The sequence below is a fragment of the Sciurus vulgaris genome, assembly GCF_902686455.1.
Source record: "Sciurus vulgaris genome assembly, chromosome: 1".
NCBI lineage: Eukaryota > Metazoa > Chordata > Mammalia > Rodentia > Sciuridae > Sciurus > Sciurus vulgaris.
The window spans coordinates 107528275-107545290 of NC_136461.1; the positions used below are offsets into that span (position 1 = coordinate 107528275).

General features: G+C 40.7%; 1 protein-coding gene across 1 annotated transcript in view; it reads right to left on the bottom strand.

Annotated features, from left to right (window-relative positions):
- The window catches only part of TBX15 (T-box transcription factor 15), a 142740-nt gene that overhangs the window by 51576 nt on the left and 74148 nt on the right, over positions 1-17016 (bottom strand). Inside the window, exon 6 of the mRNA XM_079144330.1 lies at positions 11928-11992. Within this exon, the coding sequence (XP_079000456.1) occupies positions 11928-11992 (65 nt within the window). The remainder of the gene's footprint in view (positions 1-11927; positions 11993-17016) is intronic.

The following is a 17016-nucleotide window of genomic DNA, read 5'->3' on the forward strand; positions in this document are numbered from 1 at the left end:
TTAATGATCTTATTAAGTAGCATGCAGATGCACAGTTTCTGCTTTTCACTTGTCTTGAGGTAGGAATTGCTTTGTATTGTTTCTTTCATTTATTTTTTCTTTAATCCTGACCCTCTTGCTCAACTTTTCTGTGCTCCATACTACTTGCTGGTGATAAAGGGAACAATGGGTTCATATGACCTTTGGTCATCTCTCAAGAGAAGACCATCAAAGGCTAAAGGGAGCTTAATATGACAGGGGTTTTGAGATCATAAAGAAGTAAATTGATCAGGGAGGAAAATATGTGCTAAGTTCAGGATATGTAAAGGGTCTTCACTCTTTAGGGGTACTCTATTCAATAAAAAGAGAGCAATGTGTAGATGACTAATTTCTGAGTTATGTGATACACTTGTGATATATAGAAGATGTCACAGTGCTTTGAGCAAGTAGTACTTAATACACCTGGAAAACTTAAGGAAGATTCCACAAAGGGCCAGTTATTTAACCTTAATAATAAAAGATACTCAGCAGCCTTCCATTCAGACAAGAGGCAGAAAGGACTTTCTCTACTAAGAAACAGTATGTGCAATGACATAAAGGGCATGGAAGAGAAGCCATGTTCTGGAAACTGAAAATAAGTCAGGGTGTGAAATGGGATAGACACCACGGACATTTACTCCATGTTAGGTGTTTAGATTTCATCTCATGGGTGGTGTTGTGCCTCCTTTCCTTTCTCATCCTGTTCTAGTATTTGAAAATACTCAGAACCAGAATATATTATTGCTTCTGGTCTTATTACTATATCTCAACATTCTTGGACTGTCCTTGCTCCATCGACGTGAGGTCAAACCTTCTACACTTCTTTCTCCTTCACTAGATTTGGAATCAGCTCCAACATCAATAATATCTTGATTATTCAATATATTTCTTGTCCAGGGACAAGTAGAATTCTGCAAGTTGACTAAAAATCAAACATCCATTCCAATCTTGGCTTCAGTTGATACAATAAGTATATTTACACAATGAAGTAGTTTTCATTGATGTGCCTCTTCCAACAGCTTGGAAGAAAAAGTAACAATGGAAAGATGCTTGGAGTTGAATTAAAACTGTTCATCATGGGGTGAATCCCACTTTGGAATTCCTGCCCACCCGAATACACACACACACACACACACACACACACACACACACACACACACCAAGTGACTTAGGATTTGAATAGGTAGTAATGACAGTCCATGAAGAGTTTTCACTACCTCAAGAATCCATAATATACTAAGCAGACTGGAATAGTCCAACTTTAATTGGGTAATACCAAATCCACATGAGGGGCAGATTAGCATCACAGTTAAGAGCACTGATTCTGGAGCTAAACTGCCTGGATTCAAATTGCAACCCTGCTTGTTATTAGTGCAACCTTGGCCAAGTTATATAACTTCTTCATGCCTAAGGCTCCCTATCCATAAAATGGAGATAATAATAATGTTTTTTTCTAATTGTTACTTAATAAGCACAGATTGATTAAAGACAAACTATATCTAAACAAGGAAGAAAACATAATGAATGATTGAGGACCACTGGCCTAACTCCAGCAAAATAAATGCAAATCATTCTGCTCAGGTGGTGGCCTGTAATAGCAGAATACATTCTTACCTCACTGGAATTCATGGCTATGTCAGCCCTCCAGCTCTGGATTAAATGTGGGGGAAACTATGTTACCTAATTCCTTTTCTCATCTCTTCTCAAAGAACTAAAAGCATATCCTTCAAGCCCCTGTAGGCCTCATTATCTTGCAGATATTTCAGACTTCAATATGTTAGCCATTAAAAAGACGTCACTCTGCTGAATGACACCATCCCTGGGCAAGAGCCATAGATAATAAAACAATTGCCAACTTTCCCTGGCAAAGCCACACAGCCAAGAGGACAATAGTGGAAAAGGTTCCCGACAAGGGAGGGAGAACAAATAATAAGGCAGAGAAAAATGTTAAGTACTTGCTAAAAGGCCACAAGCCAGGGGACAATGATGAACGGCTAGCCTAGATGAATAGGAGGAGATCAGTTGGCTGATGCTGCCAAAATCCAGTACAGGGCCAGCTACCTTGAACTATAGATGCAGTGGCGCTTGAGAAGGAGTCCAACACTGATGACTTCCATAGATTTGCTAAACAGCAGAAGCCACCCATGCCAGGGACAACAAAAGAGTATGTAAAATCTACAGGGGCTAGTAAGATTGCCAGGAAAGAGCAAGATGAGATTGGCTGGAAAAACAGAGCCAGTGGCTCCAGAGAGGACAAATGAAAACAGAAATTGAACATGAGGGACACACTTGGGATGTTATGTGTGTTGAAAAAGGGCAAGTGGACAGCTTATTGGCTCTAAGTTTGCTATGTGAGCCTTCAAGAGCAACAGGGAGCCAGAGATGGATGAGGGCATGGATTCTGCTGACTGGCAAGCTGTGCCTGAAGAGGAGTGTGAAATCTTTCTCTGGATGCTGTACCTGGCTGGATTGCAAATTCTGATAGCTAGTCCTCACTGTATTGAGTTTTACCAAGGGGAAATTTACCAGTGGGAAATACTACACTAATACCATCAATTTGGTGGTAAAAATGGACAATGTGTACTATATGCTTTTATTTGTATAATTGTGATTTGAATGGCTAGAAATAAATGACATTGAATTATATGAAATTGCTGGTATTTTGCTATTTTTGACCTATAAATATTGCTGTTTCCTATGTTCAGTTCAGCTCAATAGATAAAGGTGTAGGCAAGAGTTAAGTTACTTGTTTACAACAGACAACTGTCCTACCAGATGTTAGCTGGGATCCACCCTGCATCCTTTGCCTCCTCCTCTCAAAGAAAAGTGGTTTCATATCTAAGCAAAAATGAACAGACCCCAGCATTAATTTCTAGCTAACTTTTCTTTGATGCTTATTTTTCTTCTGTTAACATTACATGCTTTAATTCCTCATCTTACACTCCTCTTCATATTGGATGTTGTAAGAAGGAGCTGGGCCTAAGACAAGGAGTTCCTATCTTGTGTCAAGAAAAGTGGTTCTTCACTCCATAAACCATGCTTAAGCTGCTTAAGTGGAGATCCCAAAAAAATTCCTTATTCCCAAATATTTTCCCCATCACCATTAGAGAATAACTCCTTCCCTCAGGTTAAGTACTAACTTCACCAAACATCCTCTTTCAACAAACAGATACATCTACTCCACCATGCAACAAATGTTCACATTCCCTGAAATGTTGTGTATTGGGAGAGGCATCAAGAAGAACTACCTCTGGCCATGTTCCCAGCAAACAGCAGTGTTGGCTGAAAACATTCTGAGAATGAGCTCGGACTCAGATTTCCTCTTGGACCTCATCCTGCAGGCCCTATTGTTTCTTCAGTGGGGGGCAACACATTAAAACTACTTATCCATATAAAGCCACCTCCCACCCTACAGGGCTTGCCCCTGTCTCCTTTCTGACAGTTCCTGAGTTGTGAAACTCAATTGCTCAGTCCTCCAGTAGTGGACTCCAGAGAGAACACCCACCCCCCGAAAAGCTGCGATAATTTCCTGGGCTATTGATGGACCATTCTATGAATCCATTATACTATCCTATGTACAGATATAAATAAACCACAGTGAATCTCATTATATGTATATCCACAGACACTAATTTTTTAAAAAAAACTAAAAATAGAAGAAAGATCAGTAGAGTAAAGGAAAGGGAAAGGGAGAAAGAGAGGGAAAGGGGAAGTACTGAGGACTGAATCACAGCAAACGATATTCCATGCTTGTACAATTATGTCAGAATGATCCCTAAAATATGAATAATTAAAATAAATTAATTAAAAAAGATGGGCTGTTCTACCTGTGACCTATCATGGAAATAACAGTAGTGACTTCTCAGACATCCAAACATCTAGATGGAACAGCTCTCCTTGCAGCAGAAATGGAGGCTGAGAGTTCAAATACAACCCAAGGTTAAAGGCAGAACCAAGGGCACTGGCAGGAGAGAACCCAACCATTGCACTTTTAAGATAAAAGTCCCCTGCTCACCAGACAGATCATAATTTTAATCCTCTCTTTTCTGTGTGTATGTGTTTGCTTTGGAGAAAGTCCCTGGGAATTAAATAAAATTTCCCAAACTGACTTGGGTTTTCTGTAAAATCTTGACAGCCACCCCTTAAAGGGACAAGGCTCTCACATCAGACATGTCTAGATGACCTACAGCATCCTCTATCCTTCTGCTCCTTTGGCTCCCCCTTTAATAGGCAGGGTCTCTGCAGATGTTGCTCCCTCTAGCTAAGCAACATAGGCTCCCCAGGCTTGCAGGTAAATGTCCCTCCCAAGGCTACTTCTCAGCACTGTGACTGTGAAAATGCTTGCTTCTTTTCAGCTTCCCAAGCCCAGTCCTCCCTTCGGTACTCTCAGCATGGGGGTGGACACTCACCGTAGGCATAATTTTACTTTTCAGGTCTCTGCTGGGCAAACTTTCTCAACAAAACCTCATTCTGCTTTAGCCCAGCCCCTGGGAACTCCTTCTTTCTCTGAGGCTCACAGACACTGGAAATTGGTGGGTGTCCTGCTTCAGGGAGCCAGGAAGTTCAGACATGCCCATACTATCTGGAGTCAGATCAGATGATCTCCAGGGTGTCATGCAACAATTAGACCAGGCCAGTGTCTTACAGAAGTCATGGGTCTCAGATTTAAATAAAAATCACTGTTAGTCTTTCAGACTAAGCCTATTTATAGATTCACCTTCTCTTCTCTTCTCATTTGATGGCCAAAACTAGCTCCAGGTTGCTGTTCTCCTTGATTTGCTCTTGGTTGGGACAAGACTTTCTCAAGCTAGTGTCCCCAGTTTTAAATTTCTCTGCCACTGATCAACACTGCTTTGTAACTAATGAACAATTACTATTTCCTTCTATACACAAGGCACTATGGGAAAGAAAAAGAAAGTATAAACCTGAAAAGGTACAGTCTCAGGCTTCCAAGAGCTTATATTCCAGCAGGGGACAAAGCCCAGGAATACAGACCATAAGGAAAAAAAAAAATCTGAAGCTGAAGGAATCTATTTTCTGCTCAGAAACAGGAAGGCGTTACTGTCTCCTGCTGGTAGGAGAGGTCTCCAGGAGGTATTTTTATATATTGCACCCTGAGGCCTGAATGAAAGTGAATGTATGTTGACCCCCTACTCAAAATCAGATTTAGAACAAAAATTTTTTGAGAAATCTAGAAGTGGAACTGCTTAGAAATAAACACAATTTCCCTCCCATTGTAGAGAAAATTCCTGGATGAAAAATCTGTCAGTGTCTCTACTCCAAAAGGAAAAATCAGCTATTATTATTATTATTCCCACAACATGAACACACATTTTCTCTCTCTCCCTCTCAATCTCTCTCTCTCTCTCTCTCTTACACACACACACACACACACACACACACACACACACACGAGTCACACATACACATCTTCTTATACACATACACATATCCTTAACACACAGAGGCTCTAGATGAAGACGTCTCTTCAGGGGTATAACTACATGGCATGGAAGGAGCAGCTCTCTAAGTACAGTCTCAAGGGTGGAGGCCTTCTCACACTGCGGCATGTGCCTGACGCTTCCTAAGGAAGCAGAGAGAACAAGGAAAGGCTTTGATGATGGTGGTACCACTGTGTACTCTCTGGAGCTTCTACTGGGATTCTGGACAGTCCGGTGAATATTCCCTCTTCTCCAAGTTCAGAATCATTTCTGAGAAAGACATAGGCGCCTAACGCAATGAACACCAAAATACCAATATTACTGCTGATGTAATTGCCTGGGGACCATGCAGACAATGAGTAGGTAGAGCTCCCTGAAAGATGCTGACTCCTCCAGCTGCAGGCCTCCCCTGCTAGGCTCCCCACCCAACAGGACAGCTTGAGATGTGCGCTGTTGGCAGACAAGCAGGTCCTGCAGAGTCCTGCTCCCAAACAATCAGATCGCTCACTGGTTCCCATGAGAGAAAGGAGAAAGGGACTAGACACTAGGGCTTTTCTCCCTAGAGATGGCTTTATGTTAAGATATGCAGAATGGCACCTAGCATCCTTAGCCACAGCTCCCTCAACCATCCTCGGTTCTGTAGAGGCCATGGTTGTCAGCAGGACCAGACTCTGATGGCATTGAGTGTGAGAGGCTCCAGGCCCAGGAGACCCCCATGAGGCATCTGAAGAAAGTACAGTGGGTGGCTGCATCCTGCCATCTTTCCCCTCGCGCCTTCCTTCCCAAGCCTCTGGGTCGCACTGGGATGGATTGAGATCGACAAACCTGAACGTGTTTTGGTTTGAGGTTTGGCAAACTCTGTAACTCCAAAGTATTCCACAAATGTTTTGTGTTCTGCAAAACCAGAAAACATTGGCCAAGCACTTTCCCCCCTAATTTTTAAGCCCATGTGTTTTTAAAGGAAATGTAATCCGTATGTTTTGGGTACATTTATATGCAACTCGTCAAGCCATGCCCCTCGCTCAGTATGAGTCACTTGATGTCTAAAATGCACGGGGAAGATCTTAGATTTATAAAAGCTGTTAGCACAAGAAAGGCAACAGATGAGGCACTGGCTGGAAGGTGGTAAACTGGGTCCTGATGCTGGCACTGAACCAACAGTTCCCAGGAGACTTGCAAACAATTCTCTATATCCTCACCCATCAATCTTTCCCATCTGCAAAATGGCATTAGGAATTCTTGCCATCAGATCCTGTAAATAGTCAGTGAGAATTAAATCACTGGTGATTATCAGGTAATTTAAAACTTTTTCAAGAGGAGAAAACAAAAGCCCTGTACTTGCTCTAACACGTTTATTTTAATTTAGCTTCCCAGAGTGATGGAAGAGGAAAACAGCTTCTGCGCTGCACCCTTCGTCCTAGCCCACAGTGAGACACGTGACTGCAGTGTCACTCTATCACAACCTCACCTGCTGCAGAAAGGCAGCCTGGCTTCTTGTGCTCCACCAGGGAATCCTTGTTTACAGGGCTCACAAGTAGGTGGTGAAGTCATGGGATGAAGTTTACAGAGACGGGCTGGGAATACACAGATTGCTTTATTGGAAAGAGAGGTGGTTCTGAGTGACATGAATAGTATTTTTAAGTGAATCAAGAGTCTGTGGAGGAAGGATTATGTTCTCAGTATCTGTTGAAAATAAAATGTCAAGTGTAAATGCTAGCGTGATAGAGCACAAAATGCAACGACTTCAAAATCAGGTAAATTTGGTTTTAATTCCTGCTCCTCCAGCTTTACTGTGTGACAGTAGGAAAGCTGCTTAACCTCTCTGTGTTTCGGTTTTCTCATATGCAAGACAGAGATTGTTTTGAAGAGTAAAGAGAACATAAATGAAGGGTCCAGAAGATAGTAAGTTTTAATTCACAATTAACTGATGTGATTATTATAGTATTTAAAGTAGCTTGCAGGGTTTTCTTTTGCTTTTTTCATTTTTTTAAATTGACAGATTTTTATGTGGTACACATTGCCATCATTTAATATATGCATGCAATTAATCTGCCCAGGGCAATTATCATTTCCATTTCCTTAAACACACGCCATTTCCATTTCTTTCTTTTCTTTTGTCTTTTTTTTTTTTTTTTTTTTTTTTGGCAGTGCTAGGGATCAAATCACGCAATCACGCAGCATCTCAAACATAAACATGCAAGACAGGTGCTCTACCACTGAACTGCATTCCCAGGTCATACATGTTTCATTTCTTTGAATTGGGAAGCTTAAACTCCTCTCTTCTAGTACTTTTTAAAATATATAATAAATTTTTGGGAACTATAGTCATGCTACAGTGCTACAGAACATTTGAACTTACTGTTCTTATGTACTGCATTTTAGTACTCATTACCCAACCTCCCTCTATCCCTGCTCCCCTCCACCCTTCCTAACTTCTGGTGACCAGTGTTCTACTCTTTGCTTCTATAAAATCAACTTTCAGCCCACATGAGAGAGAACATGCAGTACTTATCTTTCTGTGCCTGGCTTATTTCACTTAACATAATGACCAGTTCCATCCACAAATGACAGGATTTCATTGTTTTTAACGTAGTGTTCAGATTTTGATGAGACATAATGAAGAATTTCTACACTATCAGAAAAAGATACATAAAAGCTCTGAACTAGGCTCATGAGGACCCATGATTCTGCTTTCCTGGAGTCCTCATACAGTAGGACAGCCCACCAGGCAAGAAAGACAAACAACTGTCTGCCCAGGCAATAAAACATTCCCCAGCTGCCAGGGTGAATGATGTGTTAAGGTCCCTTCTAGCCCAGTGAGGAGACAGGAGGACTTCAGCACTTCAGCTAAGATGCCATCAGTACTTTCTGGTCAGTGGGAAATCTGTCAACATACAACAGTCTTGTTCTCCAGGTGGAATTGTGGCTCTGATCCCTGGTACCCAGGTCTAATGCTGGTCCACACAGCCTATTTCTGCATTCCTTTGTACCTCCCATTTCCATGTTGTTCAGACAGGTTCTTGAACAGGAACCTATGCTCTGTAGACACAGGGCCTCCCAGATGTGTACAAACACACCTTGCATACACCTGTCTCTGCATTTGCTATTTCCTCTACCTGGAGTCAGGTACATACTGGATACTTCCCTGGCATCAGTCTTACACCCTGTCAGAGAGACTATTGCTGGCTGCCCTCTGGAAGCAGCTCCCATGCCCATTCTACCTCTTAACTGATTACTCTTTCTTCTTGACACTGATCAATAACTGACATATATATTTCTTGATACCCATGCAATATGGACCAAAAAATTATCAAAGTACATTCAGATGGCAATTTCCAAGGGTAGGGTGCACACTAATAGGAAAATATTAGTTTGGAATCAAACAATCTTAGAAAAAGTGACCAAATATGCTGAAAAGCAAGGACTCTAGTAGAAGAAAACAGCAAGGAAAAACAAAGAACAATTTTCTAAGTGCCAAGAAGAAAAGACATATTAAATCCTACTGGAGATACAGAAGGAAAGAAGTATAATATCTGGTAGGTTTGGCCCCTGGAGACAGATGGCTGTGTACAGAGCAGAAATTTTTAACTTTGGAGATGGACCTTCCTGAAAATGTGAAGGAATCTATAGAATTCTCCCCCAGAAAAGTGTGTATCTGCTCATCCACACACAGTTTTACATGCCATATTTTAGAGTTCACAGAACCCTTGAAATCCATTCATGGAGTCCTAGCTAAAGATTGTAAATGCCCTGGCCACATGAGACCCACCTATCATGAATGTCCTATCCCAAGAATCACCATCCAGGCAGGTCTAGAGGCTCCTATGAAAGGCCAGCTTCCATTTTTTACCTCCTCATCACTATCTAAGTCTTCAGTGAGCCCAGAGTGCACAGCTTTGGAAAGAAGACCACAGAAAACAGCTCTTGATGACCTGGACATAGAATCTAAGCTAATGGGGAGGAAGAGGAAGGAATGGAAAGAATAGGTATTCATTCTTCAATGGCTTACCTTTGAAAATAAAGGCTTTGTATTATTTTAAACAAAAGATCATGAAACAGGGAAGCATCTGGCTGGAAGCCCACAGCCCTGTTCTAGTGTGTCTACCACTAATGAATTGCTTGACCTAGAACACATTACTCAATGTTGTTATCGGAAAACTGGAGGTTTAAGTGGATTTCACTCTATTCAAAGAATGTGACCTTAAGAATTTTGAGGTAAATAAAATCTTACAGAAATCTAAATGTGTTTTGAATATACAAGAGTTTGGTAAAGAAGTGCTTGCATAAATCATTTTGTAAAGGAAATGATCACCATGACTGATTTTTAACATAAATCTGAGCTATAATATAGTCGTGCATTGCTGAGTGACAGGAGCACATTCTGAGGAATGCACCCTTAGGCAATTTAGTACTTGTGTGAACATTATAGTGTCCTTACACAAACTGGGATGGTGGAGCCTATCACACACCTACCTTATGTGGTATAGTCTGTCATATGTGCACTCTGTCCCTGACTGAAAACGTCATTATGTGGTGCCTGACTATATAATGAACTACATATTTCATAAAGTGTTCTAAATATAAGTTTCTGGTTTATCCAAAAACTCTGGCAGAGAGAATACCAAAGATAACTTCTGGCAATCTGTCATCCAGATGTGAAGTAATGCCGGCAAATTATGAAAGACATCTGACCATTAAACAGTTGTTGCAAAGCCTACACACTTTAAGAGACATACATGTCACATTTGCTGATATGGTGTTGTCTATACTAGATGGAATTTTCTAATTGAATAACCTTAGATAGGTGTGGCCTCCCTAACCATTTCATTTCTCTCCTCATTTTCCATGGATAACTAATTTTAACTTTATAGGAAAGGTGAGATAGGAAGAATTTAGAGAGAACAAAGAAGAATCGTCAGTCAGGAAAAAAAAAAAAAAAAAACACAGTCTCTAAGTCCAGTTACAACAGGAGCACACAGTCCTGAGAACGTCAACAATTCCTAGGAGTTCCACCAGAGAACAACCTTGTCACACTGACAGGGCAGGTCATTAAGAAAGGCCATGTTCTAGAAACTCTCCTCCCCGCCCCCACTTCAGCCAAAAGTATCACTTGGCATTTTATTACATATTCTAGTTGCAGTTAATTGACAGCTCTGATAAAATACCAGGGGCATAGTGGGACTATGAGAAAACCAGGGAATTCAGTGTTCTTGCACTTGAAGAACAGCTTGTTCCTTTATACCTCGTCCCCCAATGTATATTATTTTGGGGATAAGTCTCTTTTGTTGTGCTAGATTTTCGCATTCTCTTCCTTGACTGTCTTAACTATCTTAAGAATAAACATTTCAAGGAGCATGGTGGCACTTGACTGAAATCCCAGTGGCTTGGGAGGCTGAGGCAGGAGGATCTGAAGTTCAAAGCCAGCCTCAGCAACAGTGAGGCACTAAGCAACTCAGTGAGACCCTGTCTCTAAATAAAGTACAAAATAGGTCTGGGGATGTGGCTCAGTGTTTGAGTGCCTCTGAGTTCAATCCCTGATACCACAATAAAAAAAAAAAAAAGAAGAAACACTTGTTGAAAATTATTGGCTGACAATCCCATTCTATATTTCTAGAACAGAATTACTTAAAGATTGAATTTATGCTTATTATAGATTAAAATGAATAAGTAAACATTCATATATTTAAATATTTTTTATAAAGGAAAATGCTTAGAATCTTAAGTTTTACAGTCAAGTAGAATGCTATCAATTTTAAATGAATTTTTAAGATGTTCTTAGCTTCCATTTTTGAAACTTCCCAAGAATACTAGGAATTCAACATGTGTTTATTAAAAACAAAAACAAAAAACTACAGTAGTATTTCCTAAACAAAACACTGCCCTGTTGTGAAGAGGTGCCATTATTACAATTTAGATTGTTGCTTCCAAAGAAATGTTCCGTTCTAAAGCAGGAAATAGCTATCTATTTTGGGACTATTTCTTAGGAGTAAAATGATTAATATATTTTTATAAACGTTAGCTCACAAAGGTAGTAATTTTCTGGAAGTTTTTATTTGTTTGCAACTCCTCACTTCCTGATAATGCAAAATGTAGGAGCTATTACTGCAGGTGCTACGGCCACCTATAGATACTTAGCAGGGAAGAAAAAAATAGGAACTTTTGGTAATCGATTACCATATACTCTGTTTTAAGAAGCCAAATTACCAAGTATGACTGGGGAGAGGACAGCATGAGGGATTGGATCTGGCAATTGGGTTGGTGTGAACAGGGAATTTGGAGGTGTGCCTTCTTGGGGCAACTTTTCCATCCTTGGACCAGCTGTCCGCTTCTCTTTGCAGGGGTCAACACAGTGGCAGAGTGCACAGGCGTTTTCAAACCATCAGGAGCCAGTAGTCCCCCGTGGGGTGTGGGGAAAGTTGTATCCTACAGAAAAGGAACGTCACTGAGTCTCTTCCCAGTTTTTCTTACCTGTTTCTCCCAGAATCTCTGAATCCTTTAGCAAAAGGGTTTCTGTCGATTTTTAATCTGGTGATCTGAAAACAAACAGACATGAATTGTTTTGAAATTAACTGATTTCTTTTTGCGTTACTCCCAGAAAATTAACAAAAAAATCATTCTATTAATAACAGCTGTTGCTTTTATTTAGTTTCTTTTTAGTTTGAGATTTAAATTGAAGCTTGATATAGGACTCAGGCCTGGCCTGCAGATGTGTGACTAGTTTCTCTCAAATCCAAGGTTTGCCCTGTATGTGACTGTAAAATCTCTTCTACTCACCTTCTTTGCGCCAAAATGGTGATAAATCACTTGCCTACATAGACCTCAAAATGAAAAATTGGGCAATGGTCAGGTCTATGATACATGACACACAGGAGGCACTTCAAAATACATGTTGAATGAATGTCATGCAAGTGAGTAAATAATGAATGAATCAGACCACCAGATGATCTACCTCAGCCTGGAAGAATCAAAGATTGACTTCATTTCCCATTTCACTTAAGTTGTGTTTTTCTCGCCACCGGGAATGGTTCATATAATGATCTAAAATGTTCACGTAAAAGACAACAAAATAAAATAAAATAAAATAAATAGTGGCTACACATTTACTAGATTTCTTTGTTTCTGCATTTTTGGCGGTGCTGGGGATTGAAGCCAGGGCCTTGTGCTTGCAAAGCAAGCACTCTACCAACTGAGCTATATCCCCAGCCCTAGACTTTTACTATAAAGGAAAAATCTAGAAATGTTAGACTGAATGGGGGTGGGGGCAGGATGCAGCTCATCTCAGTGAGTTTCCAAGATTCACAAGCAAATCAGAAGAAACCCAGAAACTGCTTCCTGGGTTATGCAAACCCAGCACACCCACTTGTGTCGCCTAGGTTGGACGGGTCCTGGGGGCCACCTAGTTTAAGCCCCACTCAGTGCATTAGTCCACCTCTTCTTAGTTCCTGCAAATCCTGCCATGGTTGTATATATCACCCTCCTGCCTCTGGACTAGAACAAGCCTGACCAACATATTCCATATGCATCCTAGTGTTTCCCTTTCAGCCTCAGTAATGGGAGGCATTTTGATACCTTTGTGTCTGAACCAGATGTTAATGTCTTACTATATTCAAGCCATAGGGGTGGGAGCTAGGAAGCTTGGGAGAGACAAAAAAAAGGCACTCTTGATGAAAGGTAATTCTAGAAATAAGAAAATCTTATTATCTAAGACCATCTTCACATTTCTGAAAACTGCAGAAGTTATCACTAAGACCACAAAAGATGTCTCCTGTGCTGTGAATCTTTCATAGTCCCTCTTCCAGCTCACTTTGTCAGAGTGGAATTTCCCGAATCCACAACCTTTAAAAGTCTTTCACTTGCAATGTGAGATTCTGAGGAACAGACTGACTTGAAAGAACCATGCTGGCTTCAAGGTTATTTTTCTCCCTAAGTGTTCCTTGCCTCTAGAAGGGCACACTAATAATGTAGCACTAATAATGTAGCCAAAGCAATTTTACATCTATTTTATAGACCAGAGCAGGAGCCTGAAGGTTTGGCTTTCTAAAGTCCAGTGTCTGCCATGTGAATACTGTATTGAGTTTAAAGAGTGTCACTGCTTTTCTGTGTTTGACTTAAAATCAGTTCTTTCTTCCTTCCATAATCCACAGCAATAAACCACACACCATATTTTCTTTTCAAGTTTGGGTTATAATATTTTATTTTCTCTTTCAAGTTGGCTTATCCTGTCCAACTCATTTATGATAGGGGTTTCTGATATATGATTGTGCTGCCACATTTTGGGGGCCTCCACAGACCCCGTAAATAAAACGACGTTCTATTTCATGGGCCAGCAAGGAATGGTTGAAAACCTAATTCCCACAGCTCACTGGAGCCCAGGCCAAGGGGTCTGCATGGAAATTTAATAGACAAATACCATCAAATGTTGGGGAACATAACACTTCTGTACTTGTTTCAAAGCTTTTAATGTGAGATTTAGAGAGTTTTATAAGGAGCGTGGTTGTGTTGCTCATTATTTATCAAGGGTCTTTTGTGTGCTAAAGGTGACAGGAAACAGGTGACAGAGTGGTATACAGTCAGTAAATGGATGTGTGTCATCCCTTTCTCCATGTACAAGAAAAGAGCACATAGGCATGCAAATTGTGATGATATAAAACAGAAGGTCATCAGGTTCACAATGAAGCGGAGTACTCTGATAGCTCAGAGGAAGTCGCAATCACTTCAAGTTGTAGGACTCTGAAGCCCTCTACTAGACACCTTTGAGAGACAGCAGATGAGCCAAATCCTGAAAAATGTGCCGGGTTTTAATGAAAAATGCAAGAAGAGGAGAAAGAGACAGGGGAAGCATTTTATAAGAAAGTCTGCATACCAGTCAGAACATCAACGTGGGAAAGAAGTACACATATTCAAGAAACACAGAAGAGTGGTTTGACCAGAGCTTCAGCTATGGGAAAAGAAGTAGTGAGAGAGAAGTTTCCAGAAGCTGGTAAAGGCATGAAAAGACTTTACTATTTTAACACTCAGGCATTCAGACTACTCGACAGGCAGAAAAGACTGATTTTAGCTATATAAACCAAATTATCATCCCAGTTAATGCTTGTGCTAAAGACTTTGGCCATGTGTACAAAGGGAAACAGGGGAAGTATTCTGGAGAACTAAATCGATGTATTCTTAACCTCAATAATCCTTAGTTTAGTTCCATGGTTCCCAGATCAAGAGGCAGCCCAGTTAACTCAGTTCTGGTAAGTGTCTTCCACAGTACAGAAAGATGCAAAGAACAGCTGAGTCATAGCCTTGCTGTCCTGTGGAAGGCAAGGATATGATAAAAGGTGAATTCTCATCAGGTAGAAAAGAAAGTTAAAAACCCTTTCCCTCTTAACTGGGTGCAGTGGCATACATCGGTAATCCTAGCTATTGGTGAGGTTGAGGCTGTGCGATAACAAGTTCAAAGCCAGTCTGGGCAACTTAGCAAGATCCTGTCTCAAAATTAAAAAAAAATAAAAAATAAAAAGGGCTGGGGATACACTCAGCAGTAGAATGCTAACTTAGTGTGTATGAGGCTCTGAGTTCAATCCCCAGGACCAAAAAAAAAAAAAAGTCCCTTCCCATACCATAATGGAGTACGAGAAAAAAGGAGACAAAGGGAAAAGCAAGCAGTTAGACTTCGAGTGTCTTAGCTCCTGACTCAGACTCAGGAAACCAGAAAAGTGACCTCCACATATACTTGGGGATGGCTGGCCCTGACACTGATGTGCTACAGCCTCATTAGCAGCCTAACAGAGGACCTGAGTGAGACCTGAGCTAGCAAGGGAGACCCATTAGGCCCTCACCAAGGTGAGAAAACAAAGTTCAATTTCAGCAATCTCTTAGCAGTAGAGCTTATCAGCATCAATGACCCAAAGACAGACCAGACCAGATGCCCCATAGCATAGGCCAGTGAACCCAGTGAATAGCACCAGGACCAAAGCAACCATGAGAATGACACAAAAATCTGTTACCTCCAGCCTACGCAGGCACCATACAAGTAGAGGTCACAGAGTACAGCAGGGAAGGGGCAAAATAACAAAAACTAAACACACCCAAAATGAATCAAGTTACATGAAGGATAACCCAAAGAAGAAGTGTCCCCTACCTTAATAAATGGTCCAGGGATTTTTTTATAAGAATCAGATAGAAAACTATACATGTGTATACATAAATACCCACAAAGATGTATTATTTTATATTGCTATATATGTTTTATATGTTTTTCTACACATATACACACAGAGAGAGCACACATTTGAGTAGTTAACTTTCAACCCTACTCCATTATTACACTTAACAATTAGATCCAAATATGACTGTCTTAACTGTACTTTCCTGGCCTTAGACCAGGTCAATATCATCTCTTGACTGAACTACTCTGAATGACCTTAGCATTGATCTTTCTTCACCTCTTGTTGCTATCCAATCTCTTCTCTACACAGCAGACCAAGTGATCTCTGTTAATGCATTCCTGGATAGTAAATTGCAGAATTCAGTGCAAGCTCCTTACCCAGGCTGTGGGACAGCACACCCTGGCTCCAGCCCACTCTCCAGCCCCACCCCACTCCTCTGCCCTGGTCCAAAGGCTCTAGCCGAAGTAAGCTGCTCTCAGCATGGAATGTGCTGAGCTCTTTCCCTGCATGGGCCTTCACTCTTGCTCTACCCCTACACTCTACTTCTCACATAACTGATTTTGCATTCTGAGTCTCAATCTAAATGTTATGTCCCAAGAGACAACTCCCCTGTTAATCCCCTGATAATCCTTCTCCAAAACAGTATACCTGTTAGTCTTTCTAACTTTTTAGTGCACTTTCTTCTTCTTCTTTTTTTTTTTTTTTTTTTTTTTTGTGCCAGGGATTGAATCCAGGGTACCTAGCCATTGAGCTACATCCCTAGCCCTTTTTATTTTTTATTTTGAGACTTTGAGATAGGATCTCACTAAGTTGCTTAGGGCCTTGCTAAGTTGCTGAGGCTAGTCTCGAACTTGCAATCCTCTTATCTCAGCCTCCTGGGTGACTGGGATTACAGGCATGCACCACCACACCCAGTTTAGGTGCACCTTCTCTAATTTTAACTTTGCTCTTGGTAATCTTATACTTCCTTTTTATTTACATATTTACTGACTGTCTCTCCCTTGGATCAAAAGTAGGAACAATATCTATTTTATATTCCATTTTATGAAGTAGAACCTAGTATGGCACACTACAGTCCCTCAACAGATATTTGTTCAATAAATACAGAGTGAATGAATGACTATATGGGAACCAGGGATCACCAGTCCTGAAGCCATGACAAGACTTAGAGAGTCTAGACCTAACAACTCTCTGTTTTATTACTTTCATTGCAGGCATTACAGACAAAAATCTTAAATGTGCTTCCAGTCAGAACAAGGTCTATTAACTTCCTGTGCAGCTAAAGCTATTCTACAGCAGTCATGCTCAAACATGGTCCAGTGATAATAGAGAGGCTGTGAAGCAGTTTTTTTTTTTTTTTTTTCACTGATTTTCTTTCCATAACCTTTAATACTGATTTGTTT